Here is a 20771-nt window from a genome sequence, read left to right on the forward strand (position 1 = left end):
TGCTAAAAATAATACATAAGCCGCATGCACAATAACACATGAACGCATTAAATGTCAATCTCACCCAAACACTGATCAATATCTCCACATCACATCTATCCGTGTGTGTGTGTGTGTGTGTGTGTGTGCGTGCGTGCGTGCGTGCGTGCGTGTGTATGTGTCTCCCAGGCAGGACGATGGTGGGGATGCTGGCTGATCACTAGCCCTGTTAGACAGCATTGACGTCTCCACCTCCCTCAAGGCTGGCACACTGGGGAGCTATTGATTACCATTAACCATCCATGTAGATGGCCCATAAAGAGCAGGTGAGTGAGAGTGAGCTGGGGGGGGCAGAGAAGACAAAAAGCGAGGCGAGACAGGCAATGAGGTGGGCCTTTAAAAAATGCTGAGAGGAGAGAGAGAGGATATAGTATATAATATCTTCATGCCAGTTTACTTTGTGTTGTTTTATGCTGCTGATTTAGACTACATAGTACACAACCTCCCCAGACAAACTTGTCCCAATGAATATTTTTGTGATATATATATATATATATATATATATATATATATACAGGTATATATATATATGAGATATCTTCAGAGTATAGCAATATTTCCATTATTATATTATTATACAGTATTAAATGTTATTTTCATTCATAAATTGCGACTTTGTTATTATGACAGACAAATATAAGGGCACAACATGAATAAAAACAAGCAATCATAAAATTCACCATTAACGTCATATTTATTGTTATTTAGTTACTCAATAAAACATATACAGATATATACAATATGCAGGAAAACAGACGACTGCACTTTACATATTATTAAAAAAAGAAAACAAAAAAGAAACAGTTGGTAAGATGCCGTCACAGGCATCCATCTATTGTTTCAGAAATTCAAATTCAACAGAAGCTTTATTTAAAGGTTACAAGATTGCCTAACACACAGCAAATGTTCTCTTATTTTACATGTGCAATACCAATATTCCTTTTTTCAAATCCCTTATTAAATGGTTCCTTGACCTCCCCTACAGTTTACATTGGCTGTATTGTATAACTGTGTTGGAGCCCAAGCTAAATAGAAGAGGAAATGAGTGAAAGAGAGGAATTTGTATTCAGGAATCCCTTTTTGCAGATACCCACACCAAAAATAAACTATTTCTCTCTCCATCTCCCTCCCACTCTTCCTCCCCCTGTTTCAGGGTCCAGGCCAGTTCTATTGGACCAGGAGGATGGCCTGGTGAGGTTGTGAGGTACAGTGTCTCAAAAGGTCCAAATCTCATCAGGTTCCTGTGTCTCTGGGTAACAATGGGGTTCCAGGTCTGAGGGAAAGGTCCTGGTGAGAGGGCTGCTCTCCTCTCCCTGTACCCCTGAGAGCCATGGGAGGGAGGAAGGGCTGGTTCACACATATCCTCCAAACTCTGGCTGACAAAGAACCAGAGTCCCTCAACGGGTGAATATGGGTCAGGGTGGTTCTGCTTGAGGCCATACCCAAGCCCAGTCTCAGTGATCTATACACTAGGCTGGGGGCAGGCATGGTGGGTGGTACCACCTCCAACCCACAGAGAGAACCACGGCTAGGAGGTCACTGAGTACATGTACAGGGTACAGCTGGTGAGGATGGGGGTATTAATCACAGAGCTCCCAAATACTAAGAGACAACTTTCATGTCTAACGAATGTAACAGAACAGAGACTCAACACTGCTATCCCAATACAGCCAAGGACATTTTGTCTTTCTGTTTTCTCAGTTTTAGTTTTTTCCTTTCCTCCATTGACATTTCTCCTGTTTTCTTCAAAAAACAACAAAAAACTAAAAGGATGATTTGAGGTTTCCCAGATGTGGGCACCACTGAATAGAGCCCAAGCTGTATAGTCCAGCGATGCATGAGTGAGTGTGTATGTGTTTGTGTCCAAAAGTGTGTGTGAGTGTGTGTGAGAATGAGTGTGTATGTGTTGATGTGTGTGTATGAGTGTGTATATGTCCTTCTCTCCCTGAACAGGCGAGAGCCAATGCAGACGCCTCATCATCAATACCTTTACATCATCCTCATCATCAATACCTTTACGTCATCATCAATACCTTTATGTCATCCTCATCATTGCTGTCGTCTTCATTATCATCTGCCTCTGACTTTCTCCACCACCCCCCCCCTCTCTTTCTTCTGATCTTCCCTCCATCTTCTGGGCTGCCCTGGTTGTGTTCAGGTCAGGGCAGCCACGAAGGTCCCAAAGCGGTTGGAGATGTCGGAGTGCAGGGAGCGCCAAGAGGAGACGGGCCCCCCTCGGCCCTTACTGTCCCCCAGCTCATCTGTGCAGTGGACGGACAGGCACTGCAGGTGGCTCCCCCCATTGCCCCCTCCGGGCCCTGGGGCCCCCACCCCTACTCCAGCCTTACTCTGAGACAGCTCTGACTCTGCACAGGAGAAACAAACACAGAGAGAGGAGAGGGTTAGTGAGTGGGCCAGCACTGAGGAACATTAAGGATACATTCATTCATCCTCAACAACCAAAATAAACATCTTCAGTCAATATGTCAACACTAGAATTAATCATAAAATCCTATATCTAAATGAGATCCTAATTCTCATCCCACTCAAAATCTGTGCAGTAAAATGACCTCAACAACCCCTCTCCTTCTCCCTCTCCCACCCCCATCCTGCAGGCTGGAAAACGACAACGCTCTAAACCCATCCCCCACCTTCTCCTTGCCTATGAGGACCACGCACACACACACACACACACACACACACACACACACACACACACACACACACACACACTGTCAGTCCCGGTCACCCGTGCAAATGGGGAGCACTCCTCCCTAACCTCTGGTCATGAGGTCAGAGGGCTGTGAGGAGGCTGACCTTTAACTCTGCATGACCTAATTTACTGGTATAATGACCCTGCTGCAGAATCGACCCCACGTCACCGAGGTGTCAAACCTATATTAAATGGAACCAAGCTTCCAGAAAATCCATATATAGGTTTATCGAAGGTTGTATAAAAATCAGCCGTGCAATTCTAGAGGGACATGGGGAACGCTGCCGGTTGAGATGCATAATCCATCCTCTGAGTCAAATCGCATGCGTTGTGTAAGAAAACATTTGCGAGAGGTAGATTGACGAGGACAGAAAGTGCTAGGCTAAATTACACGCATCTGCCATGATATAGACCAGCAGCATTCTGAGAGAGTAGGAGGGGCAGGAAGGAGAGAAGGGCAAGGAGTTAGAGGTAGAGATGACGGGAGAGAGAGGTTGTCAGACTCTTACTATCGCTGGTTTCAGTAAGCCCCATTGGTGACTGCAGCATTGCATCATGCGTTTGGGGTCTGCCTCCAAGCATGCTCTGAGCATTCTAAAAAAAGAGTGCGTGAACATGGTGGATACCTGCTGTAAAAATCAATCAGGCTATTCCCATCTGTCCTTAGCACTCAAAACACTGTTCTGCTGTGTTCCTCAGCCCCAGGTTGTTACTACTGCTTTGAGTGGGAGCGTAGCCGCAGAGACAGACAAGCTCTAAATAGCTCAGACATGCTGAGGTACAGGCGTCAGAGACAGGAGACTATGATACACACTCTGCTCTAGGCACAGGGCCTGTACATCACACCATCACTACTCTGATCTGCCCACCTCACTACTCAACAAAGTGACAGAACAGAGAGAGAGAAGAAGAGAAAAGATACTCTGACCTCAAAACAGTCTCTGTGTCACACTTTCCTTTTTTTTATCTCTTCTCTCTTCCCAAATGCTTTTTTGTTTTTCTCACTCTCTCTGTATATATTTCTCCCTTCCTTTACTTCCCTGGAGCAACTATGACACGGTGTTAACAACACGCAGCCAGAGAAACAAGGCCAGGTCAGGACAGAGAGTGAAGGAGGCAGGGTGGACAGGCTAGGGCCGGGAAGTCAGGGAGGTAGTGAGGCAGCCTTGCCCCCCAGCCTGTCTGGGCAGCGACCACTGGAATGGAAAAGCGGAGGGATTTGGTAAAAGGTCACGCAGCCACGCTCCCGCATCTCTCTCCCTCCTCCTCCGCACAAATCACCCAAGGACCTTGGAGACTAAGCGGAGCGACGGTGGGGGAGAGAGGAAGGCAGAGGGGGAGGGGACGGGCGTGTGGGGTTGTGGGTGTGGGGATTAGTGGTGATGGTGGCAAGAGCCAGCGTTTTTGCCAGAGGGCCCTGCCATACACCTCTGCATGGCTGACACCCACACTCAGTGAGCCTGGACCACAACCCCCTCTCCAAGTGCTTCCTCCTACCCCCCACTCCCATCCCCAGCACTGTGCCCTCCAGCACCCGCCGACAGCCCATGGTAGCTGGGCACAGCAGGGTCCACACCGGCCTGAATAGGCAGCCAAGCGTTCCCCTGGCTCTCTGCTGACACACAGCAATCTGACAACACAGCCACAAAACACACCGCCAACCACCGCCACTGCTGCCATATCCACACCAGCCCTCAGCTGCCGCTCCACACACAGTCTGCATGGTCCCAAAACAGACAGACATGGCCCCCAGCCTCATACATGCAAGGACAAGGACTGTAAACACACAGTCAAAAGCATCCACTCCCACTGTCCCAGAGCCATGCTCAGACGTGTGCTCGTGTGACCACGTTACTTTATTTATCAAAATAAAAACATTAGCATAATGATACTTTCACATAAACAATCATTTACAATGTAGTGATTGCCACCAGTTTCCTAGTTACATTTTTAAAATGTTTTTATAATCAAAACACTGTACCTCTCAAATTGTATTATTACAAGCAGAAAAACATTTTCCTTGAAAAAATACAAAGCTCTCCACTTAAGGAGTAAGCCAGTCAATTGTAGTGTATCTGTGGATATTTCTAGGTAATACCCTGGGAGCCGAGAGAGATGGAATTTTGGTGGAAAATCTACACGCTACACTTAAATGTTAAGCATTATCCACGGCACCATATTTGTTCAAAAGTGGAAACGGCAGTGTGAAATTCTACATCACACAGGCCTAAATCCCAAATCACCGTGACATTTTACAAGCTGTGGAGTCTCTTTTCAATAAAACCTTGTTAAGGCTGTTCAATGACTCGCATTATTTTGCCATGCAGCGTACTGTTCATATCCACAGTGATATCTCAGTGATAGGCTATTCATCTCAGAGAACGAGTGCTTAGCATCACACAGGGCGAATACCCAATAAAGAAGAAAACAATAATATCACAACCAACTAAGCTGAACCACAAATACAGTTAAATATCCCTAACCATATTACAAGTCAAAAAAGGTAACCATGGCAATTCAAACGCTCCGTTTTTTAATCCACCTCTATTCCTCTCCTCTTTCTAAACGTGTGTGATTTACAGTGTGACTCCTCCACGTAGGCTTATAGAGCCGTCACACAGACACACAGACACAGCTCGTGACGATATACACAGGTGAACAACGCTTTCCACTAGCGTGCTGTGAAGAGAACACACACACACACACACAGCACAGCACAGCACACTGCTCTGTTTCGGTTTTTCTGTCTGGCTGACACCAACATGTCGGAAGCTGACGGCCTGAATCTAGTGCACGTCATGCCATCAGTTCTCTAAGTCTGTAAACAACACTGGGAAGGAATCCTTATTGAACGACAATAAATGTCATATTCTCACAATCTAACTAGAATTGTCAACCTAAACATTTTATTAAACGATTAATGTAAACTGATGAAGCTAATGTTAATTATTATGTTGTAAAGGCAGTTAAAAATGAAGTGTTATGATAGTTAAATGCACATTGTGTACCAAGTCCTTGTGCAGATGTGTGCATTAGAAACAAAGTATATACTAAATAAGACTATGTATATGTGTGTCTTGGTGTTCGCTGGTCTCTCTTTCGGAGCCAGAGAATCTCATAGAGCCGTCACATTGATTTCCGAGGTCCATTCTATCCCAAGCTATACTTCTATGACGACACTTCACCTTTAACCCTGTGCTCCCCGGGGCTCGACCTTACCCTCACCGAACACAAACCAGCCCAATCCGCCTTTGCCTCTCTCTGGTGAAAACACCTAGTGGCCTCTGCTCCTATGACAGTGAGTGAATTCAGATCAGATTCCTGTAGCATAACAACCATAGAATTAGAAATTAGAAGACACATTTAATTTAATAGGATCGCTATGATAAAAAACTAACACTAAGGACATTAGAGAAGATTCTAAGTTCGCGAGCACAATGCACAGATACAAAGTCTGTTTTTTCGACAATCTAAGGAGTGATGGTAAAGAACACAGAAAAACGATGTAACATTTCTGTTATCATAGAGCCTACTTTAAAGGTTAGTCATTTAGGTCTTTAACACTTTTCCTGAAGGCTCATGGTACCTAAGAGCAGGACATGTGATCCGGCGCCTCTCTACTGCACTAAGCAGACCGACCAGCAGAGCAAGGCATCACATTAAATCACAATCACCAAAATATATATACAAAATCATTAAGTTATCTGCTTTCAACTAGCTTGGTGAGGGGCTACAGGAATCCCTGTGCGAGGAATACGGGAACTACTGGAGGTATGACCCAGGTATCTGATGGTGGCCTGGGGGTTGGTAGTTGGTGTGGGGGAGTATGGCATGGGAGGCCTTCTCCGACCCCCACTCAACCCCACTGCCACAGGTTGACCTTTCCCCACAGAGAAGGGTGGATATGGAGGGGGCACATTTCTCAAGCGAGGGCACAGGGGTTATTTTGGTTTGAATTTCCTCTCTGTTCCCTGGCCTGCAACAAGAAGGAAAAAAACTTGCCCAGGCAGGCCTTGGCCCGGTCGCTCCTCCTCACCCCTTCTCTAGTAAACTCTCTCCCTTCAGCCATCCCCTCGTACACACACACCTCCCCCTCAGGCCGCAAGACGCGCTTAGGAAACTAGACACAAAAGGGAACACGGGAAGTGATTTAGTACCTCCTGCATAAATCAAAACCATGTCCAGGACCTGTCATCCATGTCATCCAAGTAGGTGACATATTGATCTACGTCTCGCTCTCTATTTTGTTTCAGTCCGTCACTACACACTCTGTGTATGTATTTTTGGCCCATTTGGAAACCCCAACCACTCATGAAAACAGTGGAAATGTAGGGATTAGGAGCATCTGCTAGGGAGACGCTAGGAGAGGAGGGGGGTCGGAATAGGTTTAGGGGGCTGACTTGCTCAGCCACAACCCTTAACATACAATCCCTATTTCAGCTAGTCCTCAATGTGGGAAGGTAGCTGGTCAATTCAAGGAATCTTACACTTTCATGTGTTTGTGATAGAAATAGTTCAATACTTGAAATCAAATGACTGAATATAATTGACTGAAATAATAATTATCCTGTTATTAATTAATTAATTGACCCTTGATTGAAGAAAATAAAGATTTACTTGGAAATGTACATATAATGTCTTCGAAATAATTAGCACTGGTTGCACAATTATTATTTTTTATGTCAAATATAATCAATCCTTTTCCATTTCCAAGATAACAACACAAAGTTGAAAAAACACAATGTTAAAACTGTAAATAAAATATAATTATAATTATTGAGTTAAAGGTGATATTGCTGTGTGGTATAATGACAGTATTAAGCTTTAGTGATGACAGTTCCACTGTTGAAAAGACTCAAATGTGCTGTTTTAAAAAATCCGAACCATTGATTCTAACATCCGAGTATCTAAACTGCTCTAAAAAAAAGAAATAAGGAAGGTGCAGAGGATGGAATTGTGGAGAAAATGTAAGACTTATTTTCTCTCTTTCTCTCTTTACAGTGAGGCAAACGTCAGCCATTACCATCTTGCTCGACCTCGCAAGTCGAAACCTAAGATGTTCCCAGAAAAAAAGAGAAACTTCTTTCCATCTCTCTCGCTTTCGCTAGTACTCGATCAGTCTCTCCTCTTCTCTCCCAAGAGAAACAGCTCTGGTGTCATAACTCATTTGTCAATTTTTCAATACGAATTAAAGAAATCTGACGACTACCTGTATGCCAAATAACATAACTGCTGCTGGCGTTATGACAACACCTCCACACACACGCACGCACGCACACACGCACGCACGCACGCACGCACACACACACACACACACACACACACACACACACACACACACACACACACACACACAAAGCCTAGTAGCTTTAGCATGGTACACCTCTGCTGAACAGAGGGAGTGTTAAGGATTATAATCTATTTAATTGATAAAGACAACTTGCATTTCTCACAAACTATGTTAAAATCATCTCTACAGGGATTGTTGGTAGCTACATGTAAAAATATATCTCATTTTCTACAGGAATAGTAGATGCCTTGTTTTTTCCAGTCCCTCTGGGCACTGGCTTATTAAGACCCTGGACATTAGGAAACGTGTCACATACATCCAGGCAACCGGAGCCTCCGGTGCCCACCCCCCCACCCTGCATCTCCCAGACAAACTCAGCCTTCCATTCCAAGGGGAATATTCACACACACACAGACACACACACACACACACAGACAAGTTTGATTTTATTTCAGCGCTCTTCCCCAGGGAAAACAAAACACTGCTATTTTGAAGAGTCAGAAATCCAGCTAGCAAAAGGCATGGAACCTTTTTCATCCTTTTCTCTCTACATCAGTCACAAAGACATTTTTTAACACGCCTCCTTTGACTGTCACTGGTGGTAAATGTATTGCAAAGGCCTCAGCATTCAGTGGATACACACATACACAGTAACATCTAGACAATCAAAACTACAAGCAGAACTACAAGCAGAAACCATGTAATTGTTCTGTTATGAGCTGCAATATCTATTAGACAGGAGACTACACACTTTTCCACACCTTAACTATGCTACTACTGCACTCAGCTGGGCCGGTGTTATACGTGCTAGCAGTTCATCCATCAGTAGTAGTGATAATTACAAATGTATTGGGGTCTCCTGTGGATGTACTACATACTAGCGGGGATTGTACTTCAAGCAGACCAAACTGACGTAAAGCAGGCCAAACTGACGTGAAGCAGGCCAAACTGACGTAAAGCAGGCCAAACGGACGTGAAGCAGGCCAAACTGACGTAAAGCAGGCCAAACTGACGTAAAGCAGGCCAAACGGACGTGAAGCTAAAATAAGTTGTGATGAACCCTGACATAACTTGTCAGATCATTTTATCATACTGTGATGAATTCTCAGAGCTGGGACTGAGAGAGGTGTGACTACCAGCAACTATTTCCATTTCACTACAAGTCAGAGAGTCTATTCCAGCATACAAGACACCTGAGCAAAGGTCTGAAACCACAAGCCTGTGACCAAGTCTGCATAAATCAAACATGATGTCACACTATCGAGTTTCCATGTCTTCATCACACACACATACACCTCTGGTCCCTCCAGCTGATAAACCCACACTATCTAGTTTCCATGTCTTCATCACACACACATACACCTCTGGTCCAGCTGATAAACCCACAATATCGAGATTCCATGTCTTCATCACACACACATACCTCTGGTCCCTCCAGCTGATAAACCCACACTATCGAGTTTCCATGTCTTCATCACACACACATACACCTCTGGTCCCTCCAGCTGATAAACCCATTTACATGCGTCTCATATTTGTCTTAGCCCCGGTAACTGTCGATGGGGGGGGTAAGGAAGAACAAACACACTTACATGGTGAAAGCAGTCCTAATGCCCACTGATTCATGCTGATAGTGTAGGAATTGTGTGACATTCCTTCAACCCTAGGGATCAATTCACAAAGGGAGACAGAAATTACTTTGTGAAGAGACATAAGAAAATAAATGCATAAAAATTAGGAAAGGTCCAACTGAAAATATCTCAAAGTCTGCACTTTTAAGCCGTTTGCGGCTATAGCTATAATATATTCCTCACAAAAGACACGGCACACACACCTCACTAGCCTTCTGTATCCTCATTAGCCTTCTGTATCCTCACTAGCCTTCTGTATCCTCACTAGCCTTCTGTATCCTCATTAGCCTTCTGTATCCTCACTAGCCTTCTGTATCCTCACTAGCCTTCTGTATCCTCACTAGCCTCTCTGTATCTGTCAATAACCAAGTTAACTCACAGAAGGTGCCAGAGGATGAATTGGCACTTTTGAGAACAATATTACCAGGGCTAATTGCTATGATTATGATAATGATTATTATTACTGCAGTATGGGAGAGTGCAGAGAACACTATGCTGCCTGGGTGTGTGTTGTTAAGGAAGTCAATACGCAACGCCTTGCAAGGAGGGATCTGGAACATGGACCGCCCCAAGCTGTTTTCTCTTCATTCAAACAAATGTCAATCACATCTATTTTCTGCTTTAAGAAAGGAAAAAAGGGAAATAAAAATTACTCATGTGATTTATGAGTTGTCGCTGGAATGAAATGTCAATACGATAAGTATGATTTTAACAAACTAAGAAAGGTGGGAAGGTGGGGTGGTCTTAAAGGAACATTGTCCTTTCTTCCTAGGTCTCTTTAGGTGGCATGTCAATATGCCTGTTGCACTGGATTAAATTGCCTCCTAATCAGGGTGTCTAAGCATGAAAAGTCCCCTCTCTACCCACTGCTCTCCTACACATGCCAACAGCAAGCCAGCGCATGCTCTACCTAATAGTCACTCCACCACCACTAGAACAGTCACTCTGTTGCATGAGACACCGTATTAATCCAGAGGACAGATCCTAGCACAGTATGTACAAAGTGATAACACACACTGTAAATAACTTTCCCTGTGTGGTCAAACCGGAAGCAAAAACTCCAAAAAATAAAACCAACTGAATCATTTCCTAGGGCGACAAGTTGCTTGTTATCAAGAGTGTGCACGTCTTTCAGAACAAACCGTCAGGTCCTGGCTATAATATCAGGAGCAGAGGAGAGGCGAAGAGGGTACAAGAAGACGAGATAGAGAAAAGGAGATGAAAAAGGAGGGGGAAATGCATTCTCATCATTTTGCTGAAAACGCAACCAAGTACCTTCATTCACATATAGACCCACTGGCATACGGAGGCCATACAGTATATGGGCCTCATGCCTACAATAGACATGACTATGTCTTAGTGAATAGCTTTGGCTGAATGGTAGTTTATCACACAGACAGAATAAGCTACGGACGGGTCCAATGGGGGAAGTTACTGACAAACACATCGGTCTCTAAACAACCACAGTGGAAAGTCATACAGGGAGAGCTGAGACACACAGGGTAAACAGACATCAACACAGAAAACACAACACACTCCCAAACAGGCAAGCTGGACTTTCTCATTATCTATGCTCAATCTCATATGTTTCTTTAACAGTATTGTTGAATGCAACAATATTATCAAATCCCATATACATATGAGGCACTTCTGGCACCACGTTCTGGCCTGAAAACATTACCTCCATTAACAATATATATGAGGTTACGGTCTGTTCTGTGATCCCAACTCCTGCACTGGCTGAGACCTCACCTATAGTCACAGAGCCCCAAACACCACAGCTCCTGTCCTCCCCATGACACTACCACCCGTACCCCTGCTATAGGCACAGGGAGGCCTATTGCCAAATGTCACTTCAACCATCCCCCTCCCCAAATAAACAGAGGCCCATATAACCCACCTGTCTCAATTGGGCAGTTAAACTCAACTTCCCGTAAAAACACTGAATGCAGTCTATAAAGCGCCCAAGTAACACAATCACTCAGGACTCCCACTATTAAAGCTGTTCCCAGGATGTAAGGACCTACGCACCCCCCCCCCCCCCCCCCTCCAGCTTCAGGACACTGTGATGGGGTATAGGACAGGGGCATGAAGACAGATACCAAGAGAGTTGGTTGCCACAATATGAAACTAAATTGGTTTTAGTGGTGCACAACACCTACACGGGTGTCATATGATCAACTCCAAGGGTGACGTGACATAGAGAAATTTGCAAAATGCAGAAAGAAACGTAACTTCAATACAAAAAAAACATATGATCAGACCATGTGTGTGTTACGCAAAATGTGCTGTGTATTCAATTGAAATGTGTGATCTTAAAACGTTTTTATTGATTAGCCACATCATGCAGGAATATAGAAAGGAACCATGATGAAATTGTGTGAAAAAAAGTGTTATTTAAAAAAGAATTGTAAACCAGCTATCATTAGCATTATAACATTATAATTATTATTACTACTATTATATAGGATAACTATAAGTTATCTTGTGAACTGTACTGAGAACCTTGATAACTAACAAGACAATTCGAAAAAAAATGTTTCTTTAAACTGTCACTGTAAATCTTAGGCTCAGGCAACGACCATTAGTGTTCACCTGTTAACCAGCTGGTTGACTTGCAACAAGACATCAATAACAAACATAAATAGATTCCACAACTTAAAAAATACTGACATATTCCTACATTCATCAATATTTTTCTTTCACTTCTATGGAGCACAAGTTCACATTTCTATGACAGGGTCGTCAAACTCATTCCACAAAGGGTAGAGTGTCTGCGTTTTTTGTTTGTTTTTTAAAGACCTAGACAACCAGGTGAGGGGAATTCCTGACGAATTAGTGACCTTATTTTGTCAATCGTATACAAGGGTGGAGCGAAAACCCGCAAACACTCGGCCCTACATGGAATAAGTTTGACACGTGTGTTCTATGAAATCTTCCAACATAACTTTCAGAATCCTGGTCTTTAGCATTTTCCAAGAGAATATAACTGTTCATCGATTGTGCCTATAGGGGTAATATTTACTAGCCTACTGAATATGTGCAACTAAAACCATAAGGCCCTATTTATCTTTATCTGAAGCGTAGCGTTTCGTTGAATGCATAGGATTTCGCGCGTCTCTTGAAAAACATCCAATTCAATCTCAAAATCCAGCAACACACCTCAACCCTTTTTCATCTTTTGCCGTCTGCAGCACTCAAATGAGAAACTGTCAAGATCCGTGATTTGTGCTAACTAGCTATCGATCGAGCCGAGCAGCATGGGTTTTGTGCTTGCAAGGAGCTGAATTGAGGAAGGAAAAAATGTGCGGAGATAGGAGAGACGAGAGAGAAATACTTTAACAAAATCGAAGTGGCTGTTGCTGGGCATTTTCTGAAGAATAAGTGCGCCTTGCTAAGACATGTGGATCTTGAAAAAATGAACTATGGACAAGTCGAGAATGTGTCTGCCTGGTCTGGTTGACTGCTCTGTCTCCTAAACAATGCGCTATGACTCCAGATTCCGTGCCCTGCGCCCCCCTCTCATCTCAGCTCCCCGCAGTTAGCCAGAACAAAGGGATCGTGAATACGCGCTGGGGGCTACCTATTCACAAGAGAGTTTTGGTGTCTCGTCTCTGGCGGTAGCGATTTAATAACGTCTCACTGCGACCTACCGCCTTTTGCAGCACTGACTGACTACCATTTCATTCTTGCTATAGATTTTCAAATGTCTATAGAAAAAAAGAGTGGCCTCAGAAAAGAATATCGAGACACAAAAGACATTACAATTGCACAGAAAAATATTGCGACATAAAATACGACATAAATCAGCAATATTGAATTCATAATTTAAATATTTATTTGAAGTAGGTTTTGATTGATAAAGGAGTGGTCAATAAAAAGTCACTTCAGCACTGGATTGAATTGAAGGGGAAAAAAGTGCTTTTAAAAAAATAATCCAAGTCCCTGTTGTAGCTATAGCACAGTCCTAATATAAACAATAATAGGAAATAATAATAGGTCATAATAATTATTGTTATTATTATTTTAAATGCATGTTATTTCATTTCCTATTTATGAAATAAAACAAACCAGATGCCTTATGTATGACCGGTAATCCAAAAACAGGAGAACATTTTTTGTGTTGTTAATGATTGATTGACAGGATTTCAAACCGTTTACGTAAAATGTTTAAAGTGCCAGCCAGCGTCTCTAATCACACTATACCAATTTCAACAAGCACTTAAAATTAAAGACTACAACAGTTTCGTGACATAGGCTACTAGAATACTAGAATTTACATTTGTTCGTGAAAAAATAAGCATTTGTATCTCACGACCAACCATTTTATTCCTGAACCATGTTGGCGAAAAAGTGGTTAGCAATAGTCTACAATAAAACCAAACGTTTTAAACAAATGAGAAAAAGTGAATGACGCATCCATTATTATTATAGTATTATTTTCTATTGGTATCATATTATCATGTTCAATGAAAACCTGTTCTTCGAGGACACATCATATTTAGGAGAGAAAAAAGGTTCGAAATAAAAAAGATTAAGATAGGCTACTCTTGTTTATAGTAATATCACTCTTCTTCATATATCCTGACAATGCTGCCCTTTCCAATAGTATGCTAATCTAAAATCAATCCACTTTCTCCAATCCCGTTTATTATCCCATAGTAATAACAAAAACCAACAGATATGTATGGAGGGGAAGCCCTGCTGTGCAAACGCATCTCGGAAACCTATTAATCTTCTCCGTGTAGTTGTTCATCCTGAAAACCCCGATAAAGCACCACAGGAAATGTTTACTTTTCTCGCGCTGTTCCTTTGAAGTTCCTCAACAATAGAATAATCCATAACACGCACCAAATGATAATCTAATGTTTATTTAGAACCACAATAAATCCGTTTTAAAATGTTTTCCTGATTAGTGCTTTATTTCGAATAGTTAATTAGCCTGTGGTCCAATAGCCTATCCCCTGTGTAGTCCTATAGGCACACAGAAAAACATAATCAATTATTTATGTATTTTTCTAGCCTACATATAAAACTCGATATACCTGATCTACCTGTTTCCATAGAACAGCTCATTTCAAATAACTGCAGACATAGGCTACACGCACAAAGGAAGTCCTGACTTATTTTAGACTAGCATTCATATAATTTTCTACTCATCGGGGATGCAAAACAACATTGGGCTTATGTGCTGATATGTTGAGTGACAGCCTTAGACGGATGTGTGTGTGTGTGTGTGTGCGCGTGTGTGTGTAAATACAGCAATAAGACAGTACTAATCAGATAGTAAAATAAAGTGAGAAATATAACCATAGAGCATATTCAATTACCTTCTTTGTTGTTATTCTGGCTCTTGTTTTTTTCCCAGGGTGCCATGGTCTTGTCGTCCTCTGGCCCATCCATCAGGGCCTTGTCACTGGGCACGTACCAGGTGGCGTGCTGCTCTGCCATCAGAGTGTCAAGGTCAATAGTGCCCATTGAGCCCTTCCCAGCATCCGGGCTGCAGCTCGCCAGCTCATTGTCTCCGTTCTGTGAGAGACAGTCACCACTCTTCTTGCCATTCTTCATGCCCAGAGGCTGGTCCTCTGAGATGCTGAACTGCTGGCGCTGCAGCTGGATCTGGGCCTGCAGTATCTCCAGAGGGTGGATGTCATCCTGGCCAGAGGTGCTGGATGGAGTGCGTACCTGCTCCATCCCAGGTGTGCCCGGGTGACCAACTCCATTGCCACCTGTCCCCACACCAGCACTCAGTCCATAGCTGTCGGGTGTCGAGGTAGTGTGATTGGGGATGTCCTGCATGCCTAGGGGCTTCTGCCCATTCATCAGGCCCTGTTCCCCCCTTTGCAGCTTGGGTGAGCCAGTGATGTGCGGGCTGCGGTTGGGCTTGGAGGCAGGAGCACCTCCTGCATCTGAGCTAGAGGACACCTCATCCTCGTTGCCGTAGTGGGCGCTGACATCATCAGGAAAATCTATGCGCGGTGAGTTACTGTTAGACTTGGTGACACTCTGAATGCCACTGTCCAGAGAAGACATCAGGTCTGCCTGGTCCCCCAGCATAAGGTCACCTCCTTTTCCCCAGGAGGGGGACGGGAGGGGTTTCTCATGGGGCGTACCCCCACCCCTCTCCCCAACGCCAGCTGAAGGGGGTTGCTGGCCTGGACTTACAACAGGGTTTCCGCTGTCAGAGGAAAAAAAGATCCCAGGGCTCACATGCCCGCTGTCCCTTTTTCTCCTCCCTCTCCCTCTCCCGTTCCCTGTTGCTGCTTTCCCCTCACTGCATGGGGTAGCGTCCATGTTGTAATTTGGGGAGAGGGCACTGGCTTCCCCCTGCAGCGTCTGGTTTTGACCTGCAGGTTTAATGTTGCTATTCCCGTTGCCAGGCATCTGGCTGTTCTGGGAAGTGCCGCTCTGAAAATACTCAGGACCAGCACTGCCAGTCCCGTTAACTGTGCTGCTATTAATGTCCTGCTCCGTCTGACTCAGTTTTCGCTTGCCCTCATTTTGGTTCTTCTTGTTGAATGTTACGTTTAGGTTGGGGGCCCCTAGGCTAGCTATCATGTTCTGGCAGGCCGTGGAAAGGGCCGCCAGGCAGCTCTGCCCGAAAACATTGTCTTTAGTGCTGGTTTTGCTAAAGTTCCCCAGGGAGAGTGCCCCAAGTTTACTGACAGAGGATCGCTGGCCTGGGGGGAACTCAGACTGTGGAGGGTAGCTCCCTGGTGAGGTGTTCACCCCCTGGGGATTGCTATGTGGTGCCCCCTGACGGTTAACCCCTCCATAAGGAAACGTTGATTGAGATCCCATGGGAGGCCCGGCAGGGAAGTCAGTCGGCCGCCTCTCTGATGGTGCATTGGGGTGTCCTACCCCGGCTCCGGGGGACTGCATCTGGGAGAGATTGCCCATGTTGTTGCCAAACTGGGGGTGCATACCAGGAGAGTGGAGAGCCTGTACGTGTCCATCTCCAGGTATCCTCATTGGCTCCTGTATGCCCATCCCATTCATGCCCGGCCTGAACATCATACCGACTCCATTCTGCTGCAGCCCCATGTCGTGGGCTACAGCCTCCCCACCCGTTACCCCCATACGCCGCGACATGATCTCTCCTGGTGGGTGAGAACCGGGGAACCAGTTCTCCTGAGTTATATGAGGGTTCTGACCCTCAAAGTTGGGCATCCTGCCCCCATTCTCCCTGTCAAAGTTGGGCTGCGGCATGCTCCCCACTGGGCCTCCATGAACCATGGGGCCTGGAGGTACGTCGCCATGGTGACCCAGCTGCTGCAGGCTGGGCTGCCTCATCCTCTGCTGCTGGTTCCGAGAGGCCATCTGCTTGATCATCATGGCCGCATTCTGCCGCTGCTGCATAGACTGCTGCTCAGGCCCAGTGTGCTGGAGTGGACCCGGGGGGAAACCATCTGTCACAGGTGGCGTGAACTCCCCAGGTAGGCCAGGGTAGGCCGAGGGAGAGAGGTGGTTCTCCATGCCCTGCACATTGTGCATGCCACTACCCCACGTGCCGCAATTCTCCCCTCCGTGTGCGTTAGGGAACTCAAATCTGGGCCTTTTAGCCATGTTCATATAAGGAGAGTCAAAATGTTGCAGCCTCTGATTCGGAGGCTGTTGGGCGGGAGGAGGAGGAGCCGGCTGTTGCATATTAAACATGGGGTCCCCATAGGGGTGCAGGCCCCTATTTTCCAGTCTGTGAATAGGATATTCAAACTGGTTGTGTTGGACAGGCATCATGACACCACCGTCCAGCATGTTGGGGTTAATGGAGCCCGGCTCAGACAGGGGAGGCCGGGGGAGGCCTGGGGGGCATGAGTTCTGTCGCGCTATCAAACCAGCCTGCTGCTGCATGAGAGGGTGTCTAGCACTGACCCCCAGCTCCATCCCCACGGGAATCTTACGGCCATTCCCAAAGCGCTCAAAAAACACTCCGTGCTGTGGGGGAGGCTGAGGCTGCTGGGGCTGTGGAGGTGGCTGCTGGTGCCCTTTGGAGATGCCCTGTATACCCGGTGTCCGAGCCATGGCAGGGTTTCCAGGGAAACTGCCACCGGCCACCGGCCTTCCTGGCCCAAAGTGGGGAAGCTGAGACTCTGATTCTGAGGGGGAAAATACAGGTACTTCAAAATGTCCAGTTGGGGGTTCGCTGGGGAAATTATACTCTAATCCCTCCACAGCACCCTGATTGGGCATCCGTCGAGGCTCTAGACCATGGGTCTCTGAGGAGGAAGAGGAGGGCAGACCATGGAAGGATGCTGCCCGGTTAGGTGACTGGTCCAGGGGTAGACAGGGGGCAGGAACAGCGTGGTTGCCGTTAGGGGGGCCGTTGTGCTGGAACTCAGACATGTTACCAGATCTCTGCTGCTGCTGCTGGGAGAAGCCGTCCCCTGCTTGGCCCTCAGCGATGGGGTCAAACCCCTCTCCAAAGCCCTGCTGAGGCCCCATGCCACTGTTGTTGTAGCCCATCAATCTGCCACCATGCAGACAGGATGATGCTGGGTCTGGGCCTCCAAAGTTCCCATTGAAATGAGGGTGGTGTTGGTGAGGGTGAGACTGGTGGCCGTGGGGATGGCCTTGATGAGGTTGCTGGTTGTTGAAAAATCCATGCATGGGTCCTTGCTGCTGCTGTTGCTGCTGGAGTCCACTGCCTGCATGCATTTCCGAGTGGCCCCGCGGGTGAAAGCCACCGTACTGCTCCCCATTCATGTTCATATTGAGCCCGAGCATCGGAGGCTCGTTCAAAGGGCCCATGCCCGGCTCCACGGCTCCCGGCGGGCCTCCGGTATGAAAGCCGGGGCTTTTGTAATGGGAGCTCATGTTCAGTCTTGGCTGGTTTATGTTTCTCTCTGACTGGCCAGGGTTTATGCTATTAATCTGAGAACCAAACTGCTCCAGCCCAAACATACTTCCCGATATCAATCCTGCATGACAGCCAGCTCGCCTGGCATAGGCAGTCTAGCTTTAGTCTGGTTTTCTGTGAATCTCCACACACAAAAAAGAGAACAAAAACGAAAATAGAAGAGAATGCCCCAATAGATATTTTGATATCTTAAAAGTTCTGATTTAAAACGTAGCCAATGGATCTTAAATCGGTTCACTCACCCAATAAGTTCTCATAGTTTTTTCCAATATCCAACTTATCCCTAAAGTGTTGTGGCGAAAATAAACCGGAGAGGACAACGAAGCAAGAAAATACAGTCTGTCCTTGCTCGTTTCCGTCTATTTCTATAGGCGTTTGTTTATTCCTTTAATTTACAAATGATACAAAATATGTTTCGCTTGCAATGTGACTTTGATATAATATCATATTCCAAAGTTTTCTAAGCAAATTTCTTCTTTACAAACTTGACAAAAACCCCTCCTTTGATTTATGATTGACAGAGTTCACAAGGCTTATGAAAATTGAAATAAACACATAACTATCTTCTTCGTCCACTTCATTATTCCAGTTCGTCAAATGTCCCAGGACGCACAGTTTGGAGTGTACTTTCAAGATCCCATTCTATAGAAATCCACCGGCAATCTGCACAATTCTAATTGGTCGTTGTTTTGCAATCAAAAGAATACATTTCCCACAGTTCTGTGTGAAATGTCTTATTACTGAACTATAAGCAATTTTACAAGTCCGGAGGGAAAATCCAGCCCAGTCATGATGGCTATCTGGAGAGCTGCTTTTGCACCACCGTGTCCCGGAGCCTCCAGCACTCACTACCCGCACTCCACCATCACAGAGCGGCTTGGCAGCATAGTCCAACCTGTCCTGATCATGTGCCCACCAAGCGCCCAGTAGGCGCGGAACCTCTATCGGCTGTGTCCCTCACGCTTGCACTCTGTAGGCTATAACGCACTCCTTTTGCTCCCGATTCTGATGTGGTCTATTCCAGCTTGGAGCAATTCAGAGATAGATCACACTCTTGTCTGGCGCTTGGCGCTGTGTGAGATCAACGCATTCAGGGAACCAGCAACAAGTTTTGCATTTCTGCAACCAATTCCATCCATGAGGTCCTCGCCAATCGGAGGCTGCGGAGCGCCAATGCCGAGGGAGGGACCATCTTTTAAGGTGGTCCAAGATGTGGATGAGAAACACAGAACGAGAGAGTAACGTCGTGTATCTTAAAAGAGCGCCGTTCTCAAATAAAGTGTATTCTAGCCCGTGTCAGGTGTGTTACTTGCTCCATTGTATTTTAAATGTATGATCTATATAGCCTATGCAATTTAAACTTTCATTTTTTGTTTGAGATCAATCTCATTGTGGATTTTTAGATCACATACACTTGTGAATGAATAAACGCCTATATGTTAGTATAAATTAAGCCTATGTTGTTTCCTTAATTGTTGATAGAAATGGAGATGTAGGAAATTAATTTAAACTCAGTCAAAGGGAAATGGTCTCACAATAGCTTTTCTTAAACAAATGCCGGAGCACAATCACTGGCCCGGAGTTTGTATTGTCAACGCAAAACAGATTAACATTTCCATTCAGATTAACTCGACTATTACCATAAATCTGTTTACTTTATAAATGAATAATTCAAATCGCCATTTATCTTATGTTTATTGGAATGAAGGGGACAGCCGGCAAATTAAACGACCGAGTCAACCTTTCTAAAAACGTAGACTCCTGTAATACTTATGTTATTATAAAAACTCTGAAAATAACAATCAAATGTAAATGCATCATGCTATTTTCAGAAGCGTGATAGGCCTATCTATAGACTAATCCTGAAACATTGCCCTCTAGGCTAATCCTGCAACATTGCCCTCTGAGGTCTTTTAAACGGACTGGCCTATTGTTGCACAAGAGGGGGTGTTCTTTGATTTAAAGCCTGCTGCTGAGAGATAAGATGTATCCGATCAAAATACAAGCGCCAGTGATAATAGTGATATATTGATGTTTCACATCCCCATCGCGACAACAGGGCTGTAGAACTATTGAAATGAATATGACCCTATGGACGATTGAATTTTCATGTATTTTAGGTGATAGGCAAGTCAATAGTTAGAGTGTGTGTGCGTGAGAGAGAGAGAGAAAGAGAGAGAGCTAGAGAGAGAGAGAGAACGAAAGAGAGAGAATTGAAATTGAATTGAAATTGACAGAAAA

The 20771-nt window shown here is 45.1% G+C and overlaps 1 protein-coding gene across 3 annotated transcripts; it reads right to left on the reverse strand.

Moving 5' to 3' along the window:
* Positions 1-714: 714 nt before the first annotated feature.
* On the reverse strand, positions 715-19640 carry LOC115140051 (transcriptional activator MN1-like). Of its 3 annotated transcripts, XM_029678093.2 has the most exons (3): positions 15004-19640; positions 9635-9705; positions 2321-2405 (listed from the first exon to the last, which is right to left on the reverse strand). In XM_029678093.2, exons 1-2 carry the CDS (start codon positions 18572-18574, stop codon positions 9665-9667), a joined length of 3612 nt encoding a protein of 1203 aa, XP_029533953.2. In that variant the 5' UTR covers positions 18575-19640; the 3' UTR covers positions 2321-2405; positions 9635-9664. The 3 variants fall into 3 exon arrangements, with proteins under 3 accessions (XP_029533952.2, XP_029533953.2, XP_029533954.2); XM_029678092.2 differs by lacking the exon at positions 9635-9705 and having other exon boundaries at positions 715-2405; XM_029678094.2 differs by lacking the exons at positions 2321-2405; positions 9635-9705 and adding an exon at positions 6769-6872.
* Positions 19641-20771: the final 1131 nt, after the last annotated feature.

Source organism: Oncorhynchus nerka, linkage group LG13 (assembly GCF_034236695.1).
Source record: "Oncorhynchus nerka isolate Pitt River linkage group LG13, Oner_Uvic_2.0, whole genome shotgun sequence".
NCBI classification, from domain to species: domain Eukaryota; kingdom Metazoa; phylum Chordata; class Actinopteri; order Salmoniformes; family Salmonidae; genus Oncorhynchus; species Oncorhynchus nerka.

Bases quoted from the DNA above. Each gene is read 5' to 3' on its own strand.
- LOC115140051 (XM_029678092.2), bottom strand. From the start codon at position 18,574: ATGTTTGGGCTGGAGCAGTTTGGTTCTCAGATTAATAGCATAAACCCT. The intron at 2,406-15,003 runs GTAATTGAATAT...TCTCCTGTGCAG, and splicing joins CCAGAATAACAACAAAGAAG to AGTCAGAGCTGTCTCAGAGT.